We start from the raw sequence: 26,783 nt of genomic DNA on the forward strand, positions 1-26,783 counted from the left end.
ATCTAATTTGAATGACTGAGCAACACAAGAAGAACACTTTCTGCTTGGTTTCCTAGTATTTTACAACCAGCATGCTATTCCTTGCGGTATACTGAAAGACATGAGAAAAAACAGACCTTGTTTTATGGTTTTGTTCTAAAACAAAAAAATTGAGATTTGTGGGGGAGGGAAGGGAATGCTGACTTAAGCTAACTTTAGCCAAATAGCCAAATGTCTTTGGCTATTTACATACAGTTGTTGCTTTTTCCTCATTAAAAAGGTAAAAAGGGAGCCAACAACACAGACCTTTTTCAGCAAAACTGCAGCTTGCGTTATGTATGGTGCAGGAAATGGAAAAAACTTTCTCCAGAGAGTTTAGTTGCCACCAGTGAGCAACTTAAACATTGTTCAGTGACCCTCTAAAAATGTTTAGCTAAATTCTCCTTCTCCCCGCTACCCATTTTTTACTAGATAACTTTGTTAAGGACCATAATGACTGGTACACTACTCAAAGCTAGTTAGCATCTGAAAGACACTCATATACGTCCTGCTACCATATGGCTGTTTGCAACGCCATGTAGTTTCAATCATTTATCAGCTGCCCAAAACCAAAAGTACAGTCAATGTATGAGTGCAGAAGATGAGTTTTGCTCATTCTTGGTCTTGTAATCTGCGATGCATTTTGGCTGCACAGAGCAATGATGAGGTGTGATGTAACTGTATAGAGTGACAACACTGTAGCAGCAGCAGCAAGCTAATTCTGGTTTCTTTCTGATTTACTGAGTGGTCCTGTTCTCTGCTCAGGCAGTTCTGTTTCAAAAAAAGAATAATGGTGTACATGGGACCAAACCACAAGTGTTCTTGGTATATAATATAAAGCCAGACGCTGGACTTGAGTCAGAAGCTATCTGCCTGTTTCATATTCAGTATTTATTCTTGGAAGCACAATGTCAGAGCTCCACAGTCAGCCTTGAAAGCTCTAGGAGAAAGTACAGTTCAGCCCAGCTTTGTTTTATGGCCACACTAGGTTACAGAACAGTGCACAGTTAAATCCAGTACTATAAATCAGCTTGTACTTATATGCAGCATGTGCAACTTTGTAAGCTTCTCAGTAAATCCACTGAGAGTTTCACGTTTATAAGAAAACAAAAGCCAGCTGATTCATACCACTGGTTTGCAAAATATTCTTCAGTCATGTAGGCTCATGAATACTGCAGTTGGAATCTAGAGTTTGGGCTTAAACTTTAATCCAGAGGAGCTGTTTCCTGGAAGCAAATACTTCCCTAAGACCTATGTGGTGGTCAGCACTTCTACAAGCCAGCTCACTTTTACAGAGATGTGTTAAGTACATGATGTCAGGAGTTTTGTTTCCATATCAAGGTAAGGGTGACTGTAAGATGACAAGTAACAGTTGACCTATGTAGGCAGAGAAAAAGGAGCAGAGAATTGGAAAGAATCTTCAAGGCTATCCAGGCCACCTCTCTGCTGTCCTATACTGTCCTATACCACATGGACCTTCAAAACGACTGCTATAGCACTTTAAGGTGTCTTGGATTTCCATAGGAACAGTAATGCTGCACATTCTTCTTGGAGCTTCCAAAAGCCCTAGGTGTTCCCTGTCTGGTCCCATGTCACTACCAAAATCCTCACCTGATAGCTCAACTGGTCTGTTCTCTCTCACTGTGGGAGAAGCAGCATTGCAAAGCCTCTGCAAATGAAAAAATACCTATCCAGGAACTTATTTTAAAACTTTCTAAAGTTCACACCCTGTTTTTATGAAATTTTAATTTGTGCTAACACACTGTGCTAATAACAACTGCCAGTACTAGGAAATGCAAATGACCACAAACAATATTATTGAGGAAAGTCAACAGAATGCTGACCAAAATTTAAAAAAAATCAAAACAAACCACAAACAAACCCCCCCCCCCACAACCAACCAAAAACAAACAAAAAAACCAAAAAACCAACACCAAAACACTCACAGTAGTGTCTGCTTCTTCGATCTCATGGACAATACCACTCACAGGACTCTCAACAGAGATCTCATGAGGGGGAGGAACATTGGCAGCTGCATCTGAGTTTGAAAGAGAGCAATATTATTTTGTTTGGATTTGTTTGCTTTATATCCATGTACATGTAGATACACACAGAAGCAGTGCAGCAAGCATAAACTAACAGTAAAATTTTATTCCTATTGCCATAATCATGACAGAAACAACACAGGAAACACCTGAAGAGCCCGAGGAAAAGTATCAAGTACACTAATCAGAATAAAATGCTAATGTTCTGTCTAAGCAGATGTACTTTTCGGAACTTGAAGTTAAGCGCTGTAAAAAGTGCACGGAACTAACTTCTCAAGTAGCATTTTCACAATTCATACAATAACACAATAACGTCAGCATATAGCATGATCTCCAGATCCCAAACAGCATTATTTGAGATGCAAAAATTCACAGTTTTTTCTCAAATCTAAACACCATCGAATTTCTTAATTTTCTAGTAATTCAGAACCAGCCTTGACAGGAGTTAGATGAAAACTGACCTCTCAATGTAGTAACATCAGCATCCAAAGCTGGAGTTGGAGTCCCACTACTGCTAAATAAAAATAAAATCAGAAATTTGAGTTGGAAATGGTGAGATAAATTTATTAGTTTTTTATTTATCTGGAGTCTGATGCCACACCAAAAAGCGTGTTTGCAGAAGAAATTTGTCATGGTACTACTTTGCTGGTAACACCATAAAATTAGGCTTCACAATATTTCAGTTATCTTTTGCAATTTGTATAATGGGTCACTTGCATCACAAAACACATCATGTGCCTCTCCAGGTTGTTGACCTCCTTATATTCCAAATGACTTGGAGTCCCACCCAAAAATACATTTTGCCTTCTAGCAGTTCTGTAAAGGAAGCAAATGCAAAGACCAGAGATAAAACACAAAGATAACCTGTAATACTCTATAAAATGCTGAGTTTTTAAAATACTCTCTAGTGCTCTAAAACATTGTAACTACTGAAATCACTGCAAAATGATGGGTTCTTTCCAGCATGACTTTTACTCTGCTTATTTGGAAATCTTCAAAAGGCATCAGTTTCCAAATCCAATTACTGCCTTCACACACACATAAAACAACTCTATGCCAAATATGCAAAACATTTCAGATAAAAATCAGATGAAGACTGTCAGCCTGAAGAAAAACCAACAGCTTTGACATGGCTCTTACAGTAAACTCAGTCTCCTTGGGGACAATTCTGTAAGCCCTGAGCAACTGTCAAGTTACTAAGAGAGAGAGACATGCTCTGACAGAAACAAGTCTTTCCTGAATGAAGAAAAAACGATTTTTCAGGTTCATCATATTTTTAATACACACAGCCCAATCTACAAGATCAGAAGTTGAAGTGCTAGAGAAAAACTGAACTTCAGACTTTGGAAAATCATTGAAGTTCATTGCATTGAGATATTTCGCTCACTTCTAAAGGAACTCCTTTTATATTGGTGGTCATACTTGAGCCATAAAATAAGCATTGCAGCAAGGAGTCTTCACTGTAGTATATGCAAGCACTGATACGCTGTGAGCCATGTTTCCTAGCCTTGCCAGGTTTCATTTTTGATTCACATACTAGATTACTGGTCTTGCAGTCTGTCCTCCAGCAAAACACCAGTCCAAGTTGATGGATATTTTGCCTCCTTCAGGATGCATAATCAGTCTCTGTATCACTCAAAAAAACCCCTTAAAGGCCTGCAGCACCCGTCAGACAACCAGATCCAAAGTTCCTTACTAAAGGTACCAGGGCACAAGCATATGATCAAACATAGGAGAGTTTTACTGAGTTAACATCTCAAACTCTATCACTCCTCCTACCCCTCTGAGACCACACCACTCACCAATAAACACATCTGAAGACAAACCTGATGTATTTTTCTATTTAAGTCAAGAATCTTCTCACCCATCCTTTCCCAGGAGGCACAGGCCAGCCCTGCGCATAATGGTTAACTATACCAAAATATAGTAAGTTTGGGGAATGTTAAACCGGCAGGGTGAGATTTACACAACTATCACAAAATATTAATGAAAAATAAAATAACCTCCAGATGAACAAAGCAGAAAATACTTATTCAAGAGTTTAAACAGTACCTTTGTGTATTTTCTTGAACAACTAAAGCCGATGAGCTCTATCCAAGCTTTGAAATGTACAGTTATTTGTGTCTGCTTCCATCTCGTGGACACTGGTACCTGTTTTCAGCCAGCACAGCACAAGGTAACTCTCTGTCAATTCTTTGACAACCTCAGTAAATCTTAGAATGATTTCCAAGACTGTAAAGCCAAATTCTGCTGGCAAGTATGATTTAGACAAGATGTGCTCTCTTATCCTCTCTGTCATTGCCATCACACACATAAAAAGTCACAAGTAACTCATTCAAAACCCACCAACTTCTTTCTGCTAAAACAACAACACACCACACAAAACAACCCAACACATCGAAAGGATTTAGACTTTCTTAAGAATACTGGTTATATTTTAGAGAGATTTAGTTTTCTTATTTGTTTACAATCTTAGAACTGAAATAATAACTATTACTTAATTATTAGTTGTTCAGATTAAATTTTTTCCAATTAAATTCACCTAACTCCAAGCACGCATTACTCTTACAAATTTCAATAGGCATTAGACTGCATCTATACTAGAGCATTACAAATTTACAGCATCAGTAAATAAAGCATATTAGTGCATCATATTTAATCATGGTATGTTCCGAAGCAAATAAGATTCTAGTTTTCAGGAGAGATGAAACAATCTGGGCTTTTACTTATTACAAACTGGAAGTGATGAGCAGTGATACAACTCTGCTGCAGGATTTGTAATGTTCTGTTCAGCTGCAGTGCTCAAACCCATCTATAAATGTCAGCAGAGTGTCGTATCAATCCCCTTTTCTTTAGAAGGGGAAAAGAAGAAACACAACTTGCTATGGTGGAATAAATTATGCTCTGAGCTTAACTCAGGACTCCCAGGACTTGATCCAGCCCACAGGTCAGTGCCCAGTACACCTCAAGGGGCCTCCAGCTGCTGCCCCAGAAGGCACCAGTGGCCCACAGATCCCATGTCACATCTGCCAGCCTACTGCAGATGTGTTGCTGCAACTTAGAGCATCTCTAAAGGACTTAAATGACGACCTGACCAACTGAACTGAGCACCCAGTCCTGTGGTGGGTTAGCCCTGGCCCACCCAGCCACGCTCTCACTCCCCCTTCTCTATGAGACAGGAGAAAATACGATGAAAAAGCTACTGAGTCAAGGTAAAAATAGAAGATCACTTACTACTTGTGTCCACAGGTAAAACAGGCTCATCTTGGGGAAAATTAATTTCTTGCATATTTAAATAGGTTTAGGTAGTGGGAAAAAGACAAACATTAAAACACCACGTATCCTCCACCCTTTCCCAGGCTCAGCTTCACTCCTGTCTCCTTTACCCGGTCTGGGCTCTCCAGGGGTAGCAGTTCTCTCAGCAAACATAGAATCACAGACTTATAGAATCATTTTGGTTGGAAGAGACCCTCAATATCATAGAGTCCAACCATAACTTTACTCTAGCACTAAACCATGCCCCTAAGAACCTCATCTATGCACCTTTTAAACACCTTCATGGATTGTGACTCCACTGCTTCCCTGGGCAGCCTGTTCCAATGCCTGACAACCCTTTCCGGGAAGACTTTTTTCCTAATATTCAATCTAAACCTCCCCTGGTGCAACTTGAGGCCATTTCCTCTTCTCCTGTCACTTGCTACTTGGGAGAAGAGACCAACACCCTCCATGCTGCAACCTCCTTTCAGGTAGTTGTAGACACCAATAATGTCTCCTCTCAGCCTCCTCTTCTCCAGGCTAAACAGCCCCAGTTCCCCAGCGTGAGTCCTCCCTGGGCTGCAGGGAATACCTGCTCCACCATGCAGCGCTGCCTCCTCCTCCCTCTTTCACCTTAGTGTTCCCTATGCCACCATTTCTCATTATTTTTGTTCCCTCCTCCTTGCCCTGGGCAGTGTTTTGCACTTTCTTACACGTGCTTTCCCTGAGGTGCCACCAGCATGGCTGCAGGGCTCAGCTGATCTCTGTGGTGGGTGGGTTGGAGCCAGCTGGAATCGGCTGTGCACAGCACAGGGCAGCCCTGGCCGGGTACAGCTGTGTTTGCCAATGTACCCACAAGATCAATTTCAACTAAGTTTCTTGAGGTTTTAAAGGAAAAATTGTGAAAGTAGACAAGAAAAAACAAAGAGAACGCAATGGCGTAAATCACGCTTTCAAAAGAGGAGCCGTTTGCAAATAGAAAAGCCTAAAATTAGCTTTCTAGAGTACTCCTTCTAGATTAGATTACTGGTTATAGACGTATCAAAATAAAATTCTCCAAGTTCTAAGGTCCCAGAGGACTCAGCCCCCAACTCAAGTGAGTGGTGCATGGTTAGTATCATCAGCCTAGACTCCACGTTAGCCATGTAATGGCAACCGCAGACAAGCAACCCTGGGTGTGCTGAAAAGCAAGATGAGAATAAGGCCACTGTCATTTATTTACAGCATGGCAAAACCATTACCTTAAGCAGCAACAGGCTATCCTCTTTGTCAAGGTCAGGTAATATATTCTTACTAGCACCAAGGGGCCTCTAAATACAAGGCCCCAAAGGCAAACCAATTTTCTGACAAAATTCCAGCTCACAGCTGGCTGAAAATTAAAAGCCAAGGGCTTAAATAACACCTAGTAAAATCCTAATGAATCTAACTAAGCAAGATCAGCCAGGTACTGAATTTGGTCAAACTAACAGTTATCACTTTTTCTCAGGAGGATAAAAATCCTGTTTAAGAAAATGTGCTATAATGAACTTCACTTTATGCACAACTTTGCTTTTCATTGCTTTACCAGAACGGTGAAGTTTGCTTTTTTTGTGCTTCATTTCTTTTTGCCTTCTACTTCCCATTAACATTTTAATTTTTCAATTTTTCACTTTATTACCTCCTTAAAAAGTAGCAATAGTACTAGGTATCTCTAAGGAAGTCACTCAAATTGCACACAATGCATATACTCATTTGCCTGTACACACTGCTCTTCAAGGTAAACATAGATTCAAATTCCCTTTCAGTCACACCATTTAAAATATAAGGGATTTTTTTTGGCCCAGGATTAATCCAGGGCCCAGGCTTTATCTTTAATTATACCTACACAAACAAGCCACTCCAAGTGAGAGAACTACATTCCAGCAAGAGAATTTGAGACACATACATATTAAATGTAATTTCTGTTGTCCTACCTGCAAGAATGGTGCCCTGGACCACCTTGGCTGAGCAGTAAGCAAAATATAAAAACATACACATATGTATGGAGAGGCAGGAAGGAACATGCACAAGCAGACGTCTAAACAGCGGAACAAACAACACTGCACCGTGTTTCCTTGGCAGAAACAACCAGTTTCAGATCATGCAGCTCTGTTAGACACCAGAATCCAGGCGGGTGTGAGACAAGACCCATAAGGGCCTCAGAAGCTGATCTGAAGCAAATAGTGCTTATGGACAGCCTATACGTACTAATACAGCAAACACAGCTCACAAACACAGCCTATATTCCCCTTTTTCAAACCCCATAGTATATAATTCTGTGTGACATCAGTTGTGTCAGGAAAAGACTCGGTAGGTTCCAGTCCACCAAAGCATATACAGAGTCCTATTGACTCACAGGCAACTGTAGAGCCTAAGCAAGTTCTTCATGTGCAGCCATACTGTGTTATTAAGGAGAAATACTACTCTGGACCTGTCAAAATGGGGCAGTGACACCATCACACCCCCATGAAATTTTATAAAAGCATAAGTTACATTTTCCTCTACAGTACTACTCAGGGTTTAACACAAACTCAACTCTATTGTTGAAGAGGGTGACATCTTCAAATTTGTACTACATGTACTGGGCATCCATCAGTTTATCAATGATTGGTATTGTTTATCAAATTGAATGTCCTACAGTCTAATTTATTGTGTCAATCATTTATTTTTCTTAAACGTTTTTATTTCAATGGCTATATTGAAGACAGAAGAAGGAAATCATTTTATGGTCTGATTTTCTCCTTTTCATATATTTTAATCACGTGACTCTGAACTAAGTATGCGAATTCAGAAGTATTTTTATGCAAGTGTCAAATGCGAGACTGAGCCTTATATTTAGATTCATTTCCTTTAAACTGCACTTGCATTTATCTTAATTTTTATTTAGGTATTTTTTGAATATTGACCTCTTTTTTGGTTTTAAGTCAAGCAGGGCAAATCTTTCATATTTGCTACCTGATAGTAGGGAGCACAAAAGAAAACACACAACTGAAGACAAGCAGTGTGGAACCCTTCACATGGGGTAAAGCTGTGCAGATGCTCAAAAATTTCTGAAACGAGCAATATTGTTGCAAAGTCCACATGCAGACAGCAAGGGAGCTCACATATGTTTCTTGTTCACTGCAGGCAGAACTGCCGAACTGTTGAAATGATCCCAGCACGGAAGACAAACTCTTTTTCAATTAAGCACATTTAGATAAAGGGTACAAAATCTGAGTTGATAACATCATCAACCATTGCTGCCACCACTGATGAAATACGGATCCTAAACTGGCTAGTGTATTTCAAAGCAGAGAACATGGACAGAACAAAGGAGGTCCAAACATGATTTACTGTGACTAATTTCAGTGACTCCAGAATCAGCAAGTACCAGCCAGAAAGGACACATGCTTCTGTTAATTTAATTTGACATTAACAGCCACGTCTGAAAAAGTGAAAAAGTAGTGCATTATGTTAAGCCTTTTCAACTACCCACACTCCTTTATCTTTTCTTCAGTATGTTATTGTGCATACAGCACTCAAGCAAGGCTCTGACATAAAAGCTCTAGTTTTCTGTGGCAACAGTTTGATGCAACTCCTTTGCCTTCAATTGATTCTCAAGATCTGGCTTTTGACCCCCTATGAATTAGACAAAACGACTGTCCTATTGTCACAAGACACACATCAAAACTAAGAACGCAAAATTCACTATGCAAAGCCCCAATAACCTCCTGAATAAAGTAATTGTTAAAAGTCTTTAGTGATGTAGTGCTCCCACACTTCCAACTGTGGCAAAACTCCACAATGTCCACTGGGCTGCTCTATACACATCTGCTTTATGTCCCATCTATTACTTTTCCTTTGCAGTTTCCTCCTCAGTGGTACTCTAGGTTAATCTCTCAGTTCCTTAAAAGGCCAGGCTGGCTGAGCATTTGACCTACGTGAATGCGTGCACCAGCCTTATGGGAACAAACTTTCATCCTACTGTTATGTAATTGTCAGTAATGCCGGATTGTGAGTTATTCTGGGAAGTAAATTACACAAGTACAAGACACCTTTCTGTAGGCTACACTAGAACTATGTTAGCATTTTCCAGTTAGAGACACAGTATTGACATCTATGTAGGATTATACGACATACACTAAATTATCTGAGTCACTGCTTCAATTCTACAATTTTATAGCTTTCAGCACAGTTTTGCTCTAATCTAGAAAGGTAGTGTAGTTAAAATGACCAACAGATATCAAGAGCCTGTCTTCTGCTCCAGATCAGCCCCAAATTAAGAAATCATTTCACAGAAACAATTGTTTCGCAGAAAAGAAAAAAAAAAGTCAAAGCTCATAAAAAGAAAACACTCTTCTAGCTTCTTGTTGCCTGGGCTATGTTCTAGAAAATGAACCTACTGCAAAATTTCCTTTGTTCTTATCAATGGAAAAGCAGACTCAGAAATATGCCTAATGTCAGGTCTCCAGACTGAAATGACTGCTTCTGCACATCCATCAGAGAAAGTGGAGCTCCCCAGAGGACAAGCCAGAGCACCTCTGCTAGGCCTCTGCTTCCAGGCATCCTCTGGAGAAGCTGGTCCTTCTCTAGTAGTGTGGGAGCCTCACTTGAACATCTCAGCTACATACCTGAAGCTGGTGCCTTAGGATAGTCCTTCCATCCCTTAAGACATGAGACCAGGTCAGTTCCCTGTTCTGACACAGCAGGGTGGCAAGACAGTTGGGCTAAAGTCACAGCATTGCCCTGCACTGGACCAGCCTTACTCTGCACACATGGGTCAGCAGGTGACAACAGCCCTGCCCAGGAGCTGGCTGAGTGGCATCAATATCTCCTCCTGTGCAGGAGGGACCTGATGCTGTATTTCCCACACTGTACCTTAAAGACTGTGGGTGATCCTGGGTAGGGTACTTTGACTTCTTACAGAACATTTTTAAAAGGTCTTTATTTTATTCTGGTGCGTACTGGAAGGTCTAGTGTATTTTTTGTAGGAAATAACAACATGGGCTGTTGGCAATACTGAGATGACTCACCCACTCCTCTTGATGGAAGACATCTGAAGCTAGATGAGACATCTTATAGCCATGGCAGCCAGTCATGGCTTTGTTTTCACATGGCCATGGCTTACAAACTTCCCATCTTAAACCATGAATGTTCTAAGATACCCAGAACACTCTTAGAATAAGGTTTGTGGGTTCTAATATTGCCAAAATAATTTAATATAAATTTCTTCCTGACACTCCATTACCCAGAGCAAATCTGTTTATATCTCCTGTATCACTCTCTTTATATTATAAAATGCTATCATACCCAAGCACAAGACAAACAACAATTTTTAGAGGAAAAGATATTGTAAAACCAAAGTTTAAACTGACTGTGATAACAAAGATCCCATCCTAAAACTATGAACAATCCAAAGTAATATATACTGGGATAAGAGCAGTGTATTTTTGAGAAAGCGCCCCGCAATGAATTGAGTTGGGTAAAGCTTGCCAATTGTCAACTGCAGCTCCTTTAATGCCTGTCACAAAGCACTTGATAGGATGGCTTTTGTACAACATTAATCACACCAATCCAACTTTCAATGAAATGCTGGCCTTTTCCATTGTTAGCTTGTGTAGCCCAGTGCCTGTGGTGACACTAGATTAATTGTGTTGACTCCAATTCCTCTCACACATCTCCATATTTACTAGATTTCCTGAATGATCACATGAAGAGACAAATAGGTTTTCAAACTCAAACTTCTTCAGAAAGACTAATTTTTTTTTCAGAGTCTTCAACATTTGAACTGAGACAACTGTATCACTGAATTCACATTTTCTGATAAATAAGATGTGGTTCCATTAATGTAAAGAGCCGGTTTAGAGAATGACTGATGCTCATGAGAAAGAATTGCACGCACAAAGTTTACAAGGACAAGATTATTTTTAAAATTTATTTTCTCTTTGAAAACAAAAGCATATAAGAGTTTGGTCAATGTTGCATTCTCAACAGAGAAAGTTCTGAACAGATGTACACTACCCAGTTGACCTGGAGGCCTTGGGGAGTGCTTATGTCAGAGGAGCGTTCAGCTCAACAGAACAGAGAGAAATCAATCTCTTAGGAATCCTTTTGCCCTTGTCATCATAGGTTATTAATTTTAACATATAATGTTGTGGTTAAGAAATCATTATGAGGATACTTCATGTGGGAGGTTGAGGCTTTTTTGAAGTCTGTTAAGTGCTTGCCCTTCCCAGTAAGTGAATTACTGTTATTTATCACAGCTTTATCTGGCCCGTAAAGCAGGGAATTGAACCTGCCAATTTTTCTGATGGGTTCAGAGCTAGGTTGTTTGGGTCTGAATTGCTCTAAAAATAACAGCTTGGATTAAGCTCTGAGTAGGAATGGAGTAATAATTTGAACTAGGTTTTCTTTCCATTCAAAAAAGATACAAAAATAACAGATCAAGTTCAGGTTTGCTTCGGTTAAAAAAAAAAAAAAAAGCCACAATTCAGACTTGTTTTCACTTTTATTGCCCTGTTAAAAGCGTGAGGAGCCCAAGCAGCCAATTCCCTTGTAACTGGTTTTTAGAGTACATCTCTCAAAAGTATTTTTAAAAAGTATTTCGGAAACATTCCAATTTCTTTCTTGTTGTAATGATGACCAGGATCACCTTAAAGCCCTCGGAAAAGGTTTGCAGGATAACCGGAACACTAACACAAGTAACTATGGACACATCTCTTTCCCAAAATAGATTTCCCCCACTAAATCTCTTCAGGTAAATCGCCTGCATCTGTGCCCAATGGCCAACAAGGTGATGACACACTTCAGCAAAAGTACAAGCCCCAGATGGGCTGAGGTATTTTGAGCATGTCAAGCATGCCAGGACAGCCTGCGAGAGGTTCACATGTGAGAACCACAGGATTGCTCCACCACACTTTTCTATGTGCCCTTTTGCACAAAGGCGAACTTTGTTCATCTTCAGTGCACAACTCAACTCCAGCAGCAGCAAGAACTAGAGAAAGGAGGGATCAGGAGCCTTCAGAAAGGGAAAATTACTTACCCACATGACCAATCAGTGCAGGAGCTGACAAGAAAAAGAGAGAAATGGTTAAAAATGTCACCACTCAGCCCTGCTGTTATCTCCAGAGAGAATAAAATGCAAGGCAAACACAGATACTCACCTGCCCATTGCTTCCTTTGTATAGGACAGTTTCTGGAAAACAAATGAACAAACCAATTCTAAGTATATTTGAGTATCGTAATGTGAAAAGAATTGAAATGCAGTTTATACCACTTTATTTCCTCCCCTTTGTCAAAACGATTCTTTGTTCTATGTTCATTTGTTAAGTTCAAAATCTGTTAACAAAGTCCCAGCTAAAAAGAAAATGTGTCCTACCTTTCCAAAATAAATAGATGCTGTAAAGAGCATTGTCAGAAGATGCTCTGCATTTCTGCATTTTCCTGCATTGTTCTGCAGGAACAATGCTCTCTCACCTTCGAGGAGGCTAACAATAACATCCTTTTAAGCAAGCAGTCTTAAGAAATACACTATTACTTCTGCTACTTGTCTATAGATTCAAAACCATTCTTTTGAAAGTACAGTTACGGTTTTAAAGTAATGTAGTAGGATTAGTCTTATGACTTTGTTCAGGGTTATACAATTTACAGGGATATTTTTCATTTGTGTATAAAGACTAAGGCAGGGCTACACGGTTCACAATTTTTCATCAAAATTCTCCTGGTGTTAGTGACATTGGTTCTAGAGAGGAGTCACACTGTGGGGAACCCCACAAGAAGTGGCTGAGACCCTGTGCAGTTTGCAGCATGGTAGCTGTTGAGGATTAATGCTCTATCCTGCCCTTGTATCGATGTGAACAGAATACAAAATACTTATAGAAGATTATTGACCAGCCACAAAACTTCAGTTTCTCTCTGGTTTCAGGGGAAAAGGGATGATTGGCAGTTTATTGGGCTGGCTTTCTTTACAAAATCAATGCAGACAGATTTTTCGGTAAAAACTCAGCTCAAAGAGGATCAACTAAAATATCTACTTTAAAGTTAAATTACAATAAACTTAATACATAGTACTTCTGCTTTGAAAACCTCTCAGCAAAACACCCGTATGTATTCAGTTACCTAAGGACTGACACACTAAGCTATCCTGGTGATTCTTTTTGTGAAGGAGGAGCAAAAAGGCAGAAGAGACTTTTTGAACAGGTTAGCCTGCTCATTCTTTTCACCTGGGTTTCTAAGTCTACAAGTTCAGTCTTTATTGATCAGGGCCACCCCAATGACCACCTTTCTCTCATGTCCAGGACGTCTGTGGACAGTAAGTCTGAACACAGCTAGAACGGCAGGCAGCCTGGATATCAGCCTGAGGAGGGCTTGCCAAAAGACTAATTTCAGTCAGTTCGCTTTTCAGCGTGTCCTTTGGCCAACCTCTATTATACAAGTCCATTAAATGAAGTATTTGGAGATACTTTAGTATGAAAAATTAAGATGCAACTAGACCAGTTTTAAGTGACAAACTAAGAAATTAGCAAGACTAGGTAGTCTATCAGTGAAAAGTCTAACTTGGGTCAATAAGACTGTACCGGACCTTGTGTATTTTTTAAGGGGTCATTACACTGCTTTATACAGTGCTTGTACTCAGCTTTAGTGCACTGGGATCTGCAGTGAACAGAGAAACTGACTCCCTCTACAAGCTTTTGAAAAGTTATCTGTAAGTAGTAGCCCTTCTAGTAAAAGGTGTTTGTTCATTAGAAAAGGGACTTTCTTCTACATTCAGTCAGTTGAGGCAGTTTGTAGGTGCTATTAAAAACCAAACATGGTTATTAAGGGCCTCACACATATTTTTAATACCACCTGGTAGTCTGTACCCAGCAGCTTTACCCATTAGACCAAAGGCAAGAGACAGTAGAGGTCAGTGTAGTCCTGATCATTTCATAGAGCAAGGAAACAGAGAGCCCCAGAGAGGGGTGCCTTGATCGAAGCTCTGGTGCAGGACAGCCTGAGGCACTCATCTTTCTGAGCCTGGCTCCCAGGACTTAACCAATGTGTCTTGTTATTTCCAAGTCTTCTATTCAATAAATTATAAAAGGAACTTAGAAGAACCCAACCTGAAATGCCAAATTATTATTGTAATGGCCAAGGCCTAGAATAACAAATGTGACACACTACTTCCACATCTACATTTTAAATAAAGGCATCAAATTACTAAATTGACATCCAGTTTTGTAGTAAACTAGCAAAGCCTAATACTGCATGATTGGCTTGGACCCTCTGTGTGGGGTAGCTGGATTATTCCTTAATTCACCTAGTTTGGAACAGAATATACTTTCTTCATTGTGAATCTCATATTTTGTGAAATAAAATAACTTTAAAGGATTACATGCTTTAAATGACTGTTTAAGTGTCCTGACTTTTCACAGTTCTTTCTCAAACAAAATCAGCCCCTGGATTCAATGGCAGTTTTGAGAAATAATGGTAAAGATTACCACCCTTACATTTGGTTGCTATATAGTGCTGCGAAGCTATTGCAAAAACAACAAAACCAAAAATGCATGAACTGTAAATTACAAATGAATTGACCAAAGAATTATAAGTCATTCATTAAGACCCGTATGTCTTGCATAGAGATTATCATCATCTTGTAGCCTTATGTCACAGGTGAAGTCTCAGGGTTTATAGTAAATTCAGAAGGAAAGTATGATCCAAATACCCAGGCTTCAGTTTCTAACAGTATCCACAGGGCTGAAAAACAAATTCACACACTGTAGATCAGTTGTACAGACTGAAATATAAAATTTGGGGTTTTTACTATGTTTTTTGGTTTTGTTTTTGTTTTCAACTGAAGCTGTGAAAATGAAGCATCCCCTTATTGCTAAGCCGGCACAGTCTGCAATAGTTTGTGGTGCAATTGCCTTTCTCTCAAATATCCAACTTGCATCCCAGTCTGAGGTGGGTGCAAGCACTGACATAGTTTAATTTTGTGGCATACAGGCACCTTTTTCCCCTAATTGGAAGCCAAGGGCTCTAGAGTTCTAACACTGGCTTGGTTTCTCATTTAGTACAGAATAGCCTTTGCCAAACAACCTCACCTCTTTGGCTCAGTTCCTTCATTAACGAGATGGAGTTATAAACATACATACCACACAAGAATCTGCAAGGATTAATTAACATCTTTATCTTTTGAATACTTGAAGTGATCTATAAATAGTTCTACATTGCAGCAGCCACCACACCGAAGCTCAAGGGGCTGGTTTTTACTCAGTGAAGTAACCTCTGGCAGATGCTTTGTAAAGAATTAGTTTGCTTGAAGTGAGACCTTCATAACATTATTATACTAATTCTCCTAGAGCTGGGAGCTGAGTTTTGTGTCAGCTGCACTAGCGCTTCCCTTTCTCAACAGACAGACAGTTTTATATAATGCAAAATTATCATGAATTAATGAGAGTCCATAGTATTAAATATAGGCTACTGCAATACAGTCCTGACTGGATGGCTGAGCTGCTGTCAACATGTGAACTTGCAGGAAAAGCAATTATATAGGATGCTCTTGTCTGATCCTAAGAGACAATCATGCACAGAAGACAAAATACCTTGGAGATAATTCCAGGCAGGAGAAAAAGGTAGAGGAAATGTCAAGGAGATCTTAAATCATCTCATATTAGTTTAATCCTATCTGTAGGATTGTACCAAGCAAGTTTGATTTAATCCACCTGTATACATCATTTCCAAGAGAAAGTGATAACAAGAAATGCTTCTCTCTTTCCCTGTCCTGACTCCACACCACAGTGTGTGGCAGAAACACACTCTCATGGAGACAAGGCCAAAGCACAGGGGGAATTCAAGGGAATGGACAACAATGTCCAGACTGAACCTGGAAGGAAAGGCCAAGATGCAGACCAGTGCTCTGAGGCACAGCCCTGACAGACGAGGTGGAAAAATGGTCTACAGTGAGCAAGAAGAGAGCAGGAAAAGGTTAGTGGAACAGAAATCGTTTTAGCCATGTTCAACTGGAAATGAAGGCTGGAGATCCACAGTAAGATGTCAGAAACAAGCTAAGGGTCCAGTCTGTCCAGGAGGACTCAGCTCAGCAGCAGAGGTGACCTCTCCACATAGAAGCAAGTCTTCAGTGTGTGTTAGGCAGTGCTATCTAGAAATGAGGTGAAATATGGGGAAAACAAGGAAGAACTACAGATTTGCAAAGTAAAGGAACTGATCAGACAAGGATGATGAGAATGAAGTATCAGTTCTGAGCTCTGCATGGAAAGAGATGAGCACAGGCTTCATGGCTGACAGTTTCTGTGCTGTGCCAGGTATCAAAAAGAAACTGAAAAGGAAGATTTATGTTGGAACTAGAAGAGACTGACCAGATAGAGAATTAACACAGAAAGAGCTTAAGAGATGAAAGGTAGATGAGGTGAGATTTGGAGAAGCAACTGGAGCTAATTAATCTATTTGCATGTATGTGGTGAAAGTTTGGGGTTTTTTCTTTTTAAGTTAGAGGACACTAAAACTTGCAATGCAAAAAGAAAGAGACAAAGTCAATAGGAGAATAGCAAGTGTGGGGATAAGAAAGGTGGTGAAGGAAATCTGACAGAATGGCTGAAAGGAGGGCAACAGAATGGTGGGGTGTTTTTTTGCATCCACAAGACGGGGTGGAGAGTGTGAAAGAACAGATGAAATCATCTTTTTTCCAGATTTAGAAGAAACTGGAGATGTTCTAAGCAAAGAAAAAATTGTTAAGGCGTCTGAGTCAACAATCATTGGAAGCTGTGATTAGGACACTTGATTAAACAGATAAAGACAATGGAAGGGAGATCACAGAACAGGAAAAGGAAAAACAACAGAAGACATCTTTCTGCCTCAGAGAGACAAAGTCATGAAATGATCAGAAACCACAGCATTAAGAGTAAATATTTCCAAACAACTCACGCCATTGGGGTGCTGCATCCCACCTTTGAACACAGTGCAGAATTCAGGAAAAAACATGTATTTTACATTACTGTGGCAGATGCACTCGACCCCCCCACAGCCAAACCAGCAGCAGTTTGGTCCAGGCTCCGGAGGGGGTAAAGGCCTGAGCCACAGCCGGGCCAAGAACTCCTTCCAGGACACCCACAGGGAAGCAAAACGGCAACTGAACGCCAATGGCTTCTGGCTGCAGGGAGTCTCGTGCAGACTTTTCCTACTGCATGCAGTTTGACTACAAGTCAACCACTTCATTCTATAAATATGACAGCCTGGATGAGCCCACTCTGAGCTCTCCCTGCTAAATAAGTGAGCTGTATGGCAATGGTTTTACTACTCACAGAATGAACCCAATTTAAGTTCAATATTAGTCATTTAGCTTAAGTAGATGCATACTGAGTGTAATGGATTATTTAGAGATATAAGGTTGTATGATTTTTAGTGTACTCTTTGATTCATGTTACTTGGTAGACTAGATTTGCTAAACTTTTAAGCTGTAAGGGCCTACTTGTATTTACCAAAAGTAACTGCAGACTAAACACCTGCAAGATAAAGTCTAACTTGCATTTTGCTGGGAAAAATGGGACTGACTGGGAAAAACAACAATCCAAGGCTAACGCGGAGACATCACAGACATCTGGAGAGCGGGCCCTATTTTTGCACTTTGCTGAGAAGAAAGGATTTGTCCAGACAAAACAACACCTTCAAGGATATGGACCAAAACCAATGTCTACAACTGAACAAAACAGAGGCCCACGTGGACTCAGGGAAAAGGGGTCCAATGGGGAGGAAGGGACCTGGTGGCGAAATTTTGCTACTGGATTGAATCTGAGTGTGAATGGTCTGTAGAGACACAAAAGTTTGTACTTTTCTGTGCTTGGGTGGACCTCTGTGTAGGTACCCAGCTTGAGCCAGCCATTTTGCTATTTTACTCTATTAAATGTTTTTCCTGAAAATTTTGCTTCCTGGAAGTCTACTTTGCATGCGATTACGGGTCTCCCCTGAGAGTTTGCCTTCGGAGCTCTAAGTACAGGCTCCGGAGTGAACGGTTACCAGGGGAAGAAGAACCCTGAACGTTTGCATCGTGACAAATATATGCGTTGCCTGAGAGTTTGCCTCCGGAGCTTCAAAACACAGCGCCTGGAGCAAACAGTCCTCAGGGAGAGAAGACGCCTGAAGGTTTGCTTCGTGAGCGAATACATGCACCTGGAAAGAAGGTAAGTGATATTTGGTTTGGTAAATCTCCCCCATGCAGTAAATAATACAGCAAACCCACCAAGGACCTCTTTAAGGTCGTGCTTCTCTTTAAAAAAAAAAAAAAAATCTAAGCATTGTTCTGCAGCAAGCAGAACCCTAAAAATCACTCCCCCGTGACACATTGCTAAATGCCTATTTCGGCATGCGAAGAAGGTGTTTTGTTATGCTACCTGTTGACACATCCTAAGGCAAGGTTACCTTCTGCCCTTTTCATCCTCGTCTCCCTCACTGAGCAGTTAGTCTGTGCTCCAAAGACACTGAAACGGATAGAGCTGCTGATGGGCTTAAAAAAAAAAAAAAAATCAATACTAAACAAATGTACTGCTGAGTCAACACAAGTGCAAGTTTTGTTTCTTGGCCCAGGAGCTTTTTGAGTTAACTTTTGTTAGGTGAGCACCTTCTCTCACTGCTTTGGGAAGTCCTGGAGAAACCATCTGCCTTCTGGTTCTCAGACAAAGCTGTGCTACAAATTCCTTTCCACGGCTAACTCTCAGCTTCGCTCTTGGATCTCAGCTCCACCAAAAGGTGCACACGGCATAAATCTCCCTCTCAACAGCATCCAAAAAAATCACACATCCTTTTTGCTTCCATTGGAAAGGATTCATGACTGAATTCATGTTGTCACGTGTCTCATTGGCCCAACACTGTTCAGTTATGTTTTGTTATACACATGGGGTGGTATATGAGCCCTCAGCAGGTATAGCTGAGTATCTGCACAATGACTTAAGTTACACGAGCTCCCTTAATTCTTTGTTTCTGATTACAGCTTTTCTCAACATCCCTAGTTGTGGTAGATTGTCATCACAAATACCAGCAACTCATTAAGACTTTATTTTCTGAAACTGGGTTGAAGTTTGGAGAAATAGAGACTGGGACACGTGATCTGTCACAAGGGATGGATTTGCCCTATTACGTGCCTACACTGGAAATGCGGGATGCAGGCAAAACTTTACAACAGGAGCACTGCAGTATCATGCCTATTTCAAGGCATCCACTGCACCAACAACTCAGATACTAGTTCCTGGCAGGGACTGCTGAGTAGTTGTGCTTTGTCACCATGTGGGAAGAAGCTCTGTGCAGACAGAAACCAGGGTTAAGCAGCTGGCACGGCCCTGATTTGTGTCTCTTGCTTCAGGAAGAAGTAACTTCACTTTTATCTATGTTTCTCCTATTTGCTTGGATCTTTTCTCTCTCTCTTGGGAACAAAGACCCTGAGACTGCCACAAATCATAAATAGCCAAAGGCTGAGGAATCATCGATTTAGGAGACCCTCACATGTCACCAGTAACTTGGCAGCTACACAGCAATACTGGATGTATTCTAAATTCTGATAGTCACTTTTTTCTTCCTCTTGGCCTATACACAGAGCAGCCTACCTACTTGTTTTGCTGTTATTATTCTTGTTATTCTGTTTGATAGACACATCAGTGTGGGTTAAGTTCAGAGCACACTGGCAATCAAAAGAGTATTAAAACAAGAGGCTGTAAGACCACTCAAAACAATCACCCAAGAATATCAACAATGTGGGTTTTTTCCCCACAGCCAAAGGCCACCTTCAAAATGTCAGCATGTGCTACAGCTAAATGTTATAATACAGTTTGTTTTACAAAAACAGTAAAAGTCTTCTGCTGGACATGCACATGCATCTTATTTCCTTGTTTTGTCCGATATTACATCAGGCTAATAAAAAAATGGAATGTAAAAAAAATATAAGTATGACTTGATAAAGACTATTTTTTATTTACTAGAAGGAACTGTATTTTTTTCCTCTTCTAATCACAGTACATTTATTAATTATATTCATAACAAGATCTGACATTGTTTCTGGCTATATAAGCATATATACTACTAGTCAATGTGAAATCAATGTATCCACAAGCTAAAAGGTACTCACCAGGATCTTTCAACAGAAGCTAAGTTTTTACAGTTTATTCTGCACATTGTGGTTTTGGTTTTGATTTTAAAGAATTGCAAACTGTTTAAGGATGTGCTTAACTGCTCATCTATTTTTAAACCACTTGAAAATATCTTTGTTCTTACTACCACACCGCATTTTTCACACCTTCAATTCTTTTAACTTTGTTCCTTCACACTTAAACATTCAGTGCAGTATCTTCTGATGCAATTTGCATAAAATGTTGCTTGCAACTTCTTATATTGATTGCTCTGTATATGCTACAGATTGGTGAGCCTCAAGGTGTGCAAAATTTTGTTTAGACACTAAAGCTGCCAATATTCTAAGCTTTCCACATCTCTTCAACAAATAAACTTTGGAAGAGCATCTGGTTGGTGTGGTACAGTTTTTCGAGTCGCATTCTGGCTGAAACAATAGCAGAGCTTTGTGTTGTTGAAATTAAAAGCATTTTTTTGAAGGAAAAAAAGGAAAAAAACCTGACACATGAGTTGAAGCTTTAGTCCACTTAGCTTGATTTCTTTTTCCTAATCACTGTCAGCAGCAGATGCCTCTATGGAAGTTGTATGAAGCTCCAAAAACTGGACAGGAACCTTAAGAGATCTCTCAGCATGCTAAGGAGACATGGTAGACAACCAGTCAACTTTTGACTGGCACAGTATTTAGTTCTCCATCTGCAATAAGTCTATTGTCTAGAAATAATACAAATAGAGAAAAATGCAAACTTTGTCCCCAACAGCTTTGCTCAGCCCTAACAGGTCACAGAGGAAGCAGAAGTTTGCCTTGCTCTGCAGAAGCTCTTGGATGTGAGGACAGAGCACTGGTGGTCTAGACTGGGAGCTCACCACAGCCCCAAACCACCTCCTGCCTGCATGCCTGGTGAGCAGGTCCCTGCAGTTAAAAGAAGAAACAGGGAAAGCACTGGCAATTGACTCTCCTTTAGTCTTATTTACTGTTAGCATAGGCTGCATAGGAAAACTCAAACCTCTGGTTTCATTTCCTATGACAAGCTGCACAGAATTAAAGAAAAATCATAGAAAAGAAAGAGGCAGGGAAGCCATTTTTTGTAGCTAAAAAAACCTTCTTTGTAGAATCCTCAGAACACACAGAACAAAAAAAACCAAACCAAACCAAAAAGTCTTCTCTAAAAGAGAAAAAGCAGAAAAGCAGGTGTCAAAACAGTTGGAGCAGCTACACCAGAACTGCTGCATTATTTCAGTAATTTACAAAGTACAAAAATGTGCCCAACAGCTATATGGGCATTTAACAGAGAACATCGTAACTTCTCCTTTTCCATTTCTGCCAAGATTTGGAAGGAGATGCAGGGATAACAATCTCACACTTTATAAACCTACTTAATATCCAAAGAAATTACATAGGATGAATACAAGCCTAACTAAAGTACTTTCATTTAACATTATCACAAAGAAAGTAAAAGGAAAGAATTTGGAGGGAAAAAAAGAATACTTAAAACTTTTTTTATGGTTGCCATAAATATAAAGCTGCCCATCCACTCCTGAAAATCTGGCAGGTGATTTGCTTTAAGAACCTGATGAAAACTTAAAGTATATCTATTATATATTACGATATAACATCCATATATATATATACACATATATATATACACGTGCATAGGAAATCACAGAGGCAGGCAGCAGTTCTCCAAGACAACGTATGGGGCATAGACTGCTTATTAAAGAGCAGCAAAAGCATTGTCTGCTGAGGCACCCTTGCCCCACCAGTAGAAGCCATCTGATGGCAAAAGAGCAAACTCCAGATACGCATGCCTTCACCTCCATCGAATTAGTCAAGTCTTCTTGACAGGCTATTAGAGACTCAACAACATTTTACTGAAGGAAAAAGAATAAGAGATGGGACTAAATCTGGTCCAAGCTCCAGCTGATATCCAGTAAGAAACTGTGCTGAAAGCAAGAGAAATAGCATTTTTCTCTACATGAACTAATCCATGCTGGAGCAGACATTGAAACACCTGTAGGTGTGTGACAGTGATTACCAGGGATTAGAGGAAAGGGTAAGAAATAAAAGCAGAAAGGAAGGCTAATAAATTGTCATTTAATTACACTGCTCAAAACAGAAACTCCACACTACAACAAAAATAGTGTGAAAGCAATCATTTTGCTGCATTATTGTTTATTGAGAGCAAATCCCACCAAATTATTTTGCCTAATTTTCAGATACACTAAACTCCTTTTGAGAGAGAGAAGGAAAATTCACGGCATGCAGTTCTTCTAAAAGTTGAGTTTTGTGTTGTCATCTATCAAAAAGTAATACACAAAGCCACTCTACAATAAGACTGCCAGAAACTGCCAACAGGCACAATGCAAAAGAGGTGGCAGATCAATGCTATGGCAGTAATAGCCAATATATACCAAAAGAAAAGTAAAAATACTTTTATCAGCTGCAGGCTCTAAACTGAGTTCTTGAAATTAACCACAGATGATTCACAGACACTGGAGAGCAGAGGAAGATGAGAAACAAGTGGTATTTAAGGCACGTAATGGTCAGACAAAGAACTACCACCAACTACATACACTGCTTTTCTACAGTGCCAGGCAGAAGTGAGTCGTCTTTTAAAGCAATTGAGAGGGTGGATTATTCACACGTATCATGCACGCACACTACAGAGTGCTGTGCACATTGTGAAATCATGGCAGCCCTTCGGCGAGAAGTGCTCAGCACTTTACAGATCAAACCTCAGGAATGAAAAAAAAATATGGCAACAGCCAGCCACGAACAAATGAAAGAACATGGTGTAACGAGAGAAAAAAATCCCACAAGTAAAGGAAAGGCTTAGCCATGCAACTTGGACAGCCTATCTGGTGAAAGTGGTAGGACACCGTGCTTTAGAAAGTGTGCTTGGTGCCACAGGCTAAGCCCCAGCTCTGACCATCACGCTAGACTGGAGCAAGCAACTAGCAGGAGAAAGGGTGTTCTTAATAACAGAGTCATAACCACTGCATCTGTTTGGACTTAAGTGTTCTCAGAGCTGCTTTAAAGAGGTTTCACCCTCTGACAAGCATGTTGTGCATGAGCACGTATAACAAAGAGTGAGTCAGTTAGCAATTAAATCCACACTGACCTACATGTTCAAAAATACACCTTCAGACTTTTGAAGCTGGCTGATCAGAGAAGAGAACAGTCCTTTCACCTTCAGTCTTTGGTTCAAATTTAGATTGGCTTCAGGCTTTTATTTCAAAAAAGCTACTGAACAGATTTATGACATTTTATGTGGAACACAGTGGTGACAGCATTCTATCTCCCTTAACACAGCCTAGTCTCCCATCAAATCAGTCCAACAACCCAACCACCGTCACCTTTTACCAACTGTGCTGAAAGCAAATAGAGGGATAGACAGACCTGTTTCAGAATATTGTAATGCTGAAGGGATCCCTCTACAGGAGAAAGGAAACCTAAATTACACATAATCTGAATAAATCAAACACAGAGCGCTTTATCTGACTCCACTGTAACGCTGAAGGGCCGTACCCAAAAATGTAAAGCAGCAGTGGGAAGTCAGATGCATCATCCTCCCTCCGAGAATCATTGATTTCTTTTAATAAGCTCCCACTATAGATCATCTTACTACCAAAATCTTACAACAATATATTCACTGTGCACAGAAAAAGTTAACATGAATTTTACTTGTCTCCACCTTCTAAGGACAACAGTACCATCGGACATCACAGAAGTGTCCACCTGTGAAGACTAACATGCAGGCTCAGAGAAAAACCCTCTCTCCGTTATCCACAACAGTTTTCATACTCACGTTCCCTAGTGCACATTACTAGTATAAGAGTCCATAAAAAAGCAGAAAGGAAAAATGTCAGCACATCCATAGTAGCAGAACATTACTGATTCTGTGGGATCATACATTTAAGACTCATCATAAGTTTCATAAAAATACTCATCCATTAGCTTGCAAAAACAGAAGAAATTGTAATCCTAAAGAATATCCATAAATCACCATATATTTTAAGACAGCCTTTTATCCAGAGAAATTAAGATATCTACTGTATCTTAGATACGTACAAAGTTAAGCACTTAATTAATTCTGTAGTAAGGACTTAATTTCAAAATTCACAAACTCCTGAAAAGACACCTTCATGTTTTATTTGAGGTAGGCCTCTTTTGCTTAGCTTAATGCTCCTTTTATCTGCTTTAAGCTAAAATAAGCTTGCTTCAACTGAAACAGCAGAGAACATACCAATATATGACGACATAAAATGTCAAACGGGTAATTTTGCCATACGTCTGTGGTAGCATCAGAAATGCAGGTCAGAGCTTCCTGGTTCAAAGTGCCACTTGAACTGAAGGCACCTCCATGTGCAGTTGAGAGCAGGAAGGCTGCTACGCGCCACAGACGGTACGTGCCACAGCCTGCCTCATGTCATGCTGCCTTTTCAGACAGGAGGTCTAGACATCATCCACTTGTTGGGAACATCACCTATTGAAGACAACATTCTCTTCACCATGGTTGCTTTCTCCTCCATGAAATCAGGTACCACTTTGGTTTTGGAACTGATCTCAGCGCTACGGATCCAAGAGCTGGGATACTCATGCCTGTCCACTTTAAGAGCTCCACATGTTACTGCCTGCCATATGCCAAGCTGCATGTTGCAGCGGGACATTATACCCTTGCTTACAAGAAAACACCAACCAGGTGCTGCACCCACCTTCACAATCAGACTCCGATGCTCCTCAGACTGACTGAAGTTCATGCCCATTTCAAAAATACTCATTGTTCCTTCCTCACAGAGGCTCATCCAGGTGTGGTATTCTTCACGCTCAGGCAGCCTATCCCAGAATGTCTTGAAGACCTCCCAGACTGTTTCCTGACACACTGAAGGCACAAGAAAGGTCTGGTGTTAGTACAATATGAGTGCTTCCGCAGCATGGGTGGTCAGGATAGTACCATCCAAATGTCGTATGCTTTTCAGTACATTAATATATAGAATATAGTGACTATACACCTACATATTAATGTTTAAGACATTGACTGTCAATGAAGATCTGGTGGATCTTTCACTCATACTACTTCTATCCCTGATTTTTTTTTTACTGAAGTAATTAACGACTTCACTAAAGAAAAAAAGAAAGCAAGAGAGTACACAGTTGTCTCCTAATAGCCATCAAGAACAACAATATTTTCCACTGAGTGAAACTGCATTTGATCAATGGGTCAAATTTTTGGAAAATTTAGAAAGCCAAAATAGTATGGCAAATGTCATCACAGCAAGTAGATCTGGAACTTAATTTGTAAGAATGATAGCTGCACTGATCAGATTTTGAGAGGCTCAGTTAGTAAGAATTGCTTTGGACTCACGTTTACATGGAATTGAAAGTGTGTTTCAGAAATTATAATTGCATTAATACTTTGACAAACAAGGCAGGATGATGACACAATCACACAATGTGCTAAGAAATAAGTCAGCCTCTAACCCTACTGCATATATACACTGAAAAAGAACTAGACATCTCTGACTGAACAGACAGTCTGCAAATTAAGGGTTAAATTATACTACACCAGCTGCTTTAACCTCACTATCTCACATGTGCTAGTTGCCAATCAGAGCAGTTGGTCACATAACACTCAAGCAAGAACCTCTCTGTGACCCAGGACAACTGCAAGAGAGGAAGATTTATAGGATTTTTCCTTTTGTCCTGGAAGACAACAACATTAAAAGGAAACCAACTCTAAAAACCCCTCGCAGCAGACGCCAGCCTATAGTAGTAGCAGACAAATCTGCTTTTTTGGCCTTAAATCGGATTTCACTACATATATATATATATATATATATATATATATATATATATATATATATATACATACACACACACACAGTTCAGCACAGGAATGCTTTGCATTCAGGAAAGTCTTGATGTCATAAGCAAGACCCTACAGGAGACTAACCATGAATCTATCATCAGAAAGTAATTTTCTTCAATCAGTTTAAAAATATTCTCCAGGCTGCCAAAACCAGTACCTTACTGCTATTTCTTCTTGATACTCTGTATTCTGAATTCCCAAACTTATCAAATGCACTTGTGTAAAACTTAACACATGGATCACATATGGAAACATATGTTCATTCAACCAAGAGACTGACATTTTTCTTAAACGCAAAGGCTTTATAAATAACAACCTTAAGGAACTGTTTCACATGCAGTAGCATCCCTATTAGCTGATTCTTTCATGCTGGATGGCACCATGCAGAAAAATCTCTTTTCTCCACTCTGAATTTCAGTTTATCAGAGCAGTTGAGACCATTTCTCCGCTTTGGAACTCTACAGATACACAAGTATCTCATTTCCATGCCATA

At 40.0% G+C, this 26,783-nt stretch overlaps 1 protein-coding gene across 1 annotated transcript in view; it reads right to left on the reverse strand.

Annotated features, from left to right (window-relative positions):
- Positions 1–26,783, reverse strand: part of IMPG2 (interphotoreceptor matrix proteoglycan 2) — a 59,100-nt gene that overhangs the window by 22,557 nt on the left and 9,760 nt on the right. The window contains exons 3-7 of the mRNA XM_065653063.1: positions 25,137–25,303; positions 12,479–12,510; positions 12,358–12,381; positions 2,525–2,571; positions 1,965–2,056 (exon numbers count right to left, since the gene is read on the reverse strand). Of these exons, the coding sequence (XP_065509135.1) occupies positions 1,965–2,056; positions 2,525–2,571; positions 12,358–12,381; positions 12,479–12,510; positions 25,137–25,303 (362 nt within the window). The remainder of the gene's footprint in view (positions 1–1,964; positions 2,057–2,524; positions 2,572–12,357; positions 12,382–12,478; positions 12,511–25,136; positions 25,304–26,783) is intronic.

Source organism: Caloenas nicobarica, chromosome 1 (genome assembly GCF_036013445.1).
Source record: "Caloenas nicobarica isolate bCalNic1 chromosome 1, bCalNic1.hap1, whole genome shotgun sequence".
Classification (NCBI taxonomy): domain Eukaryota; kingdom Metazoa; phylum Chordata; class Aves; order Columbiformes; family Columbidae; genus Caloenas; species Caloenas nicobarica.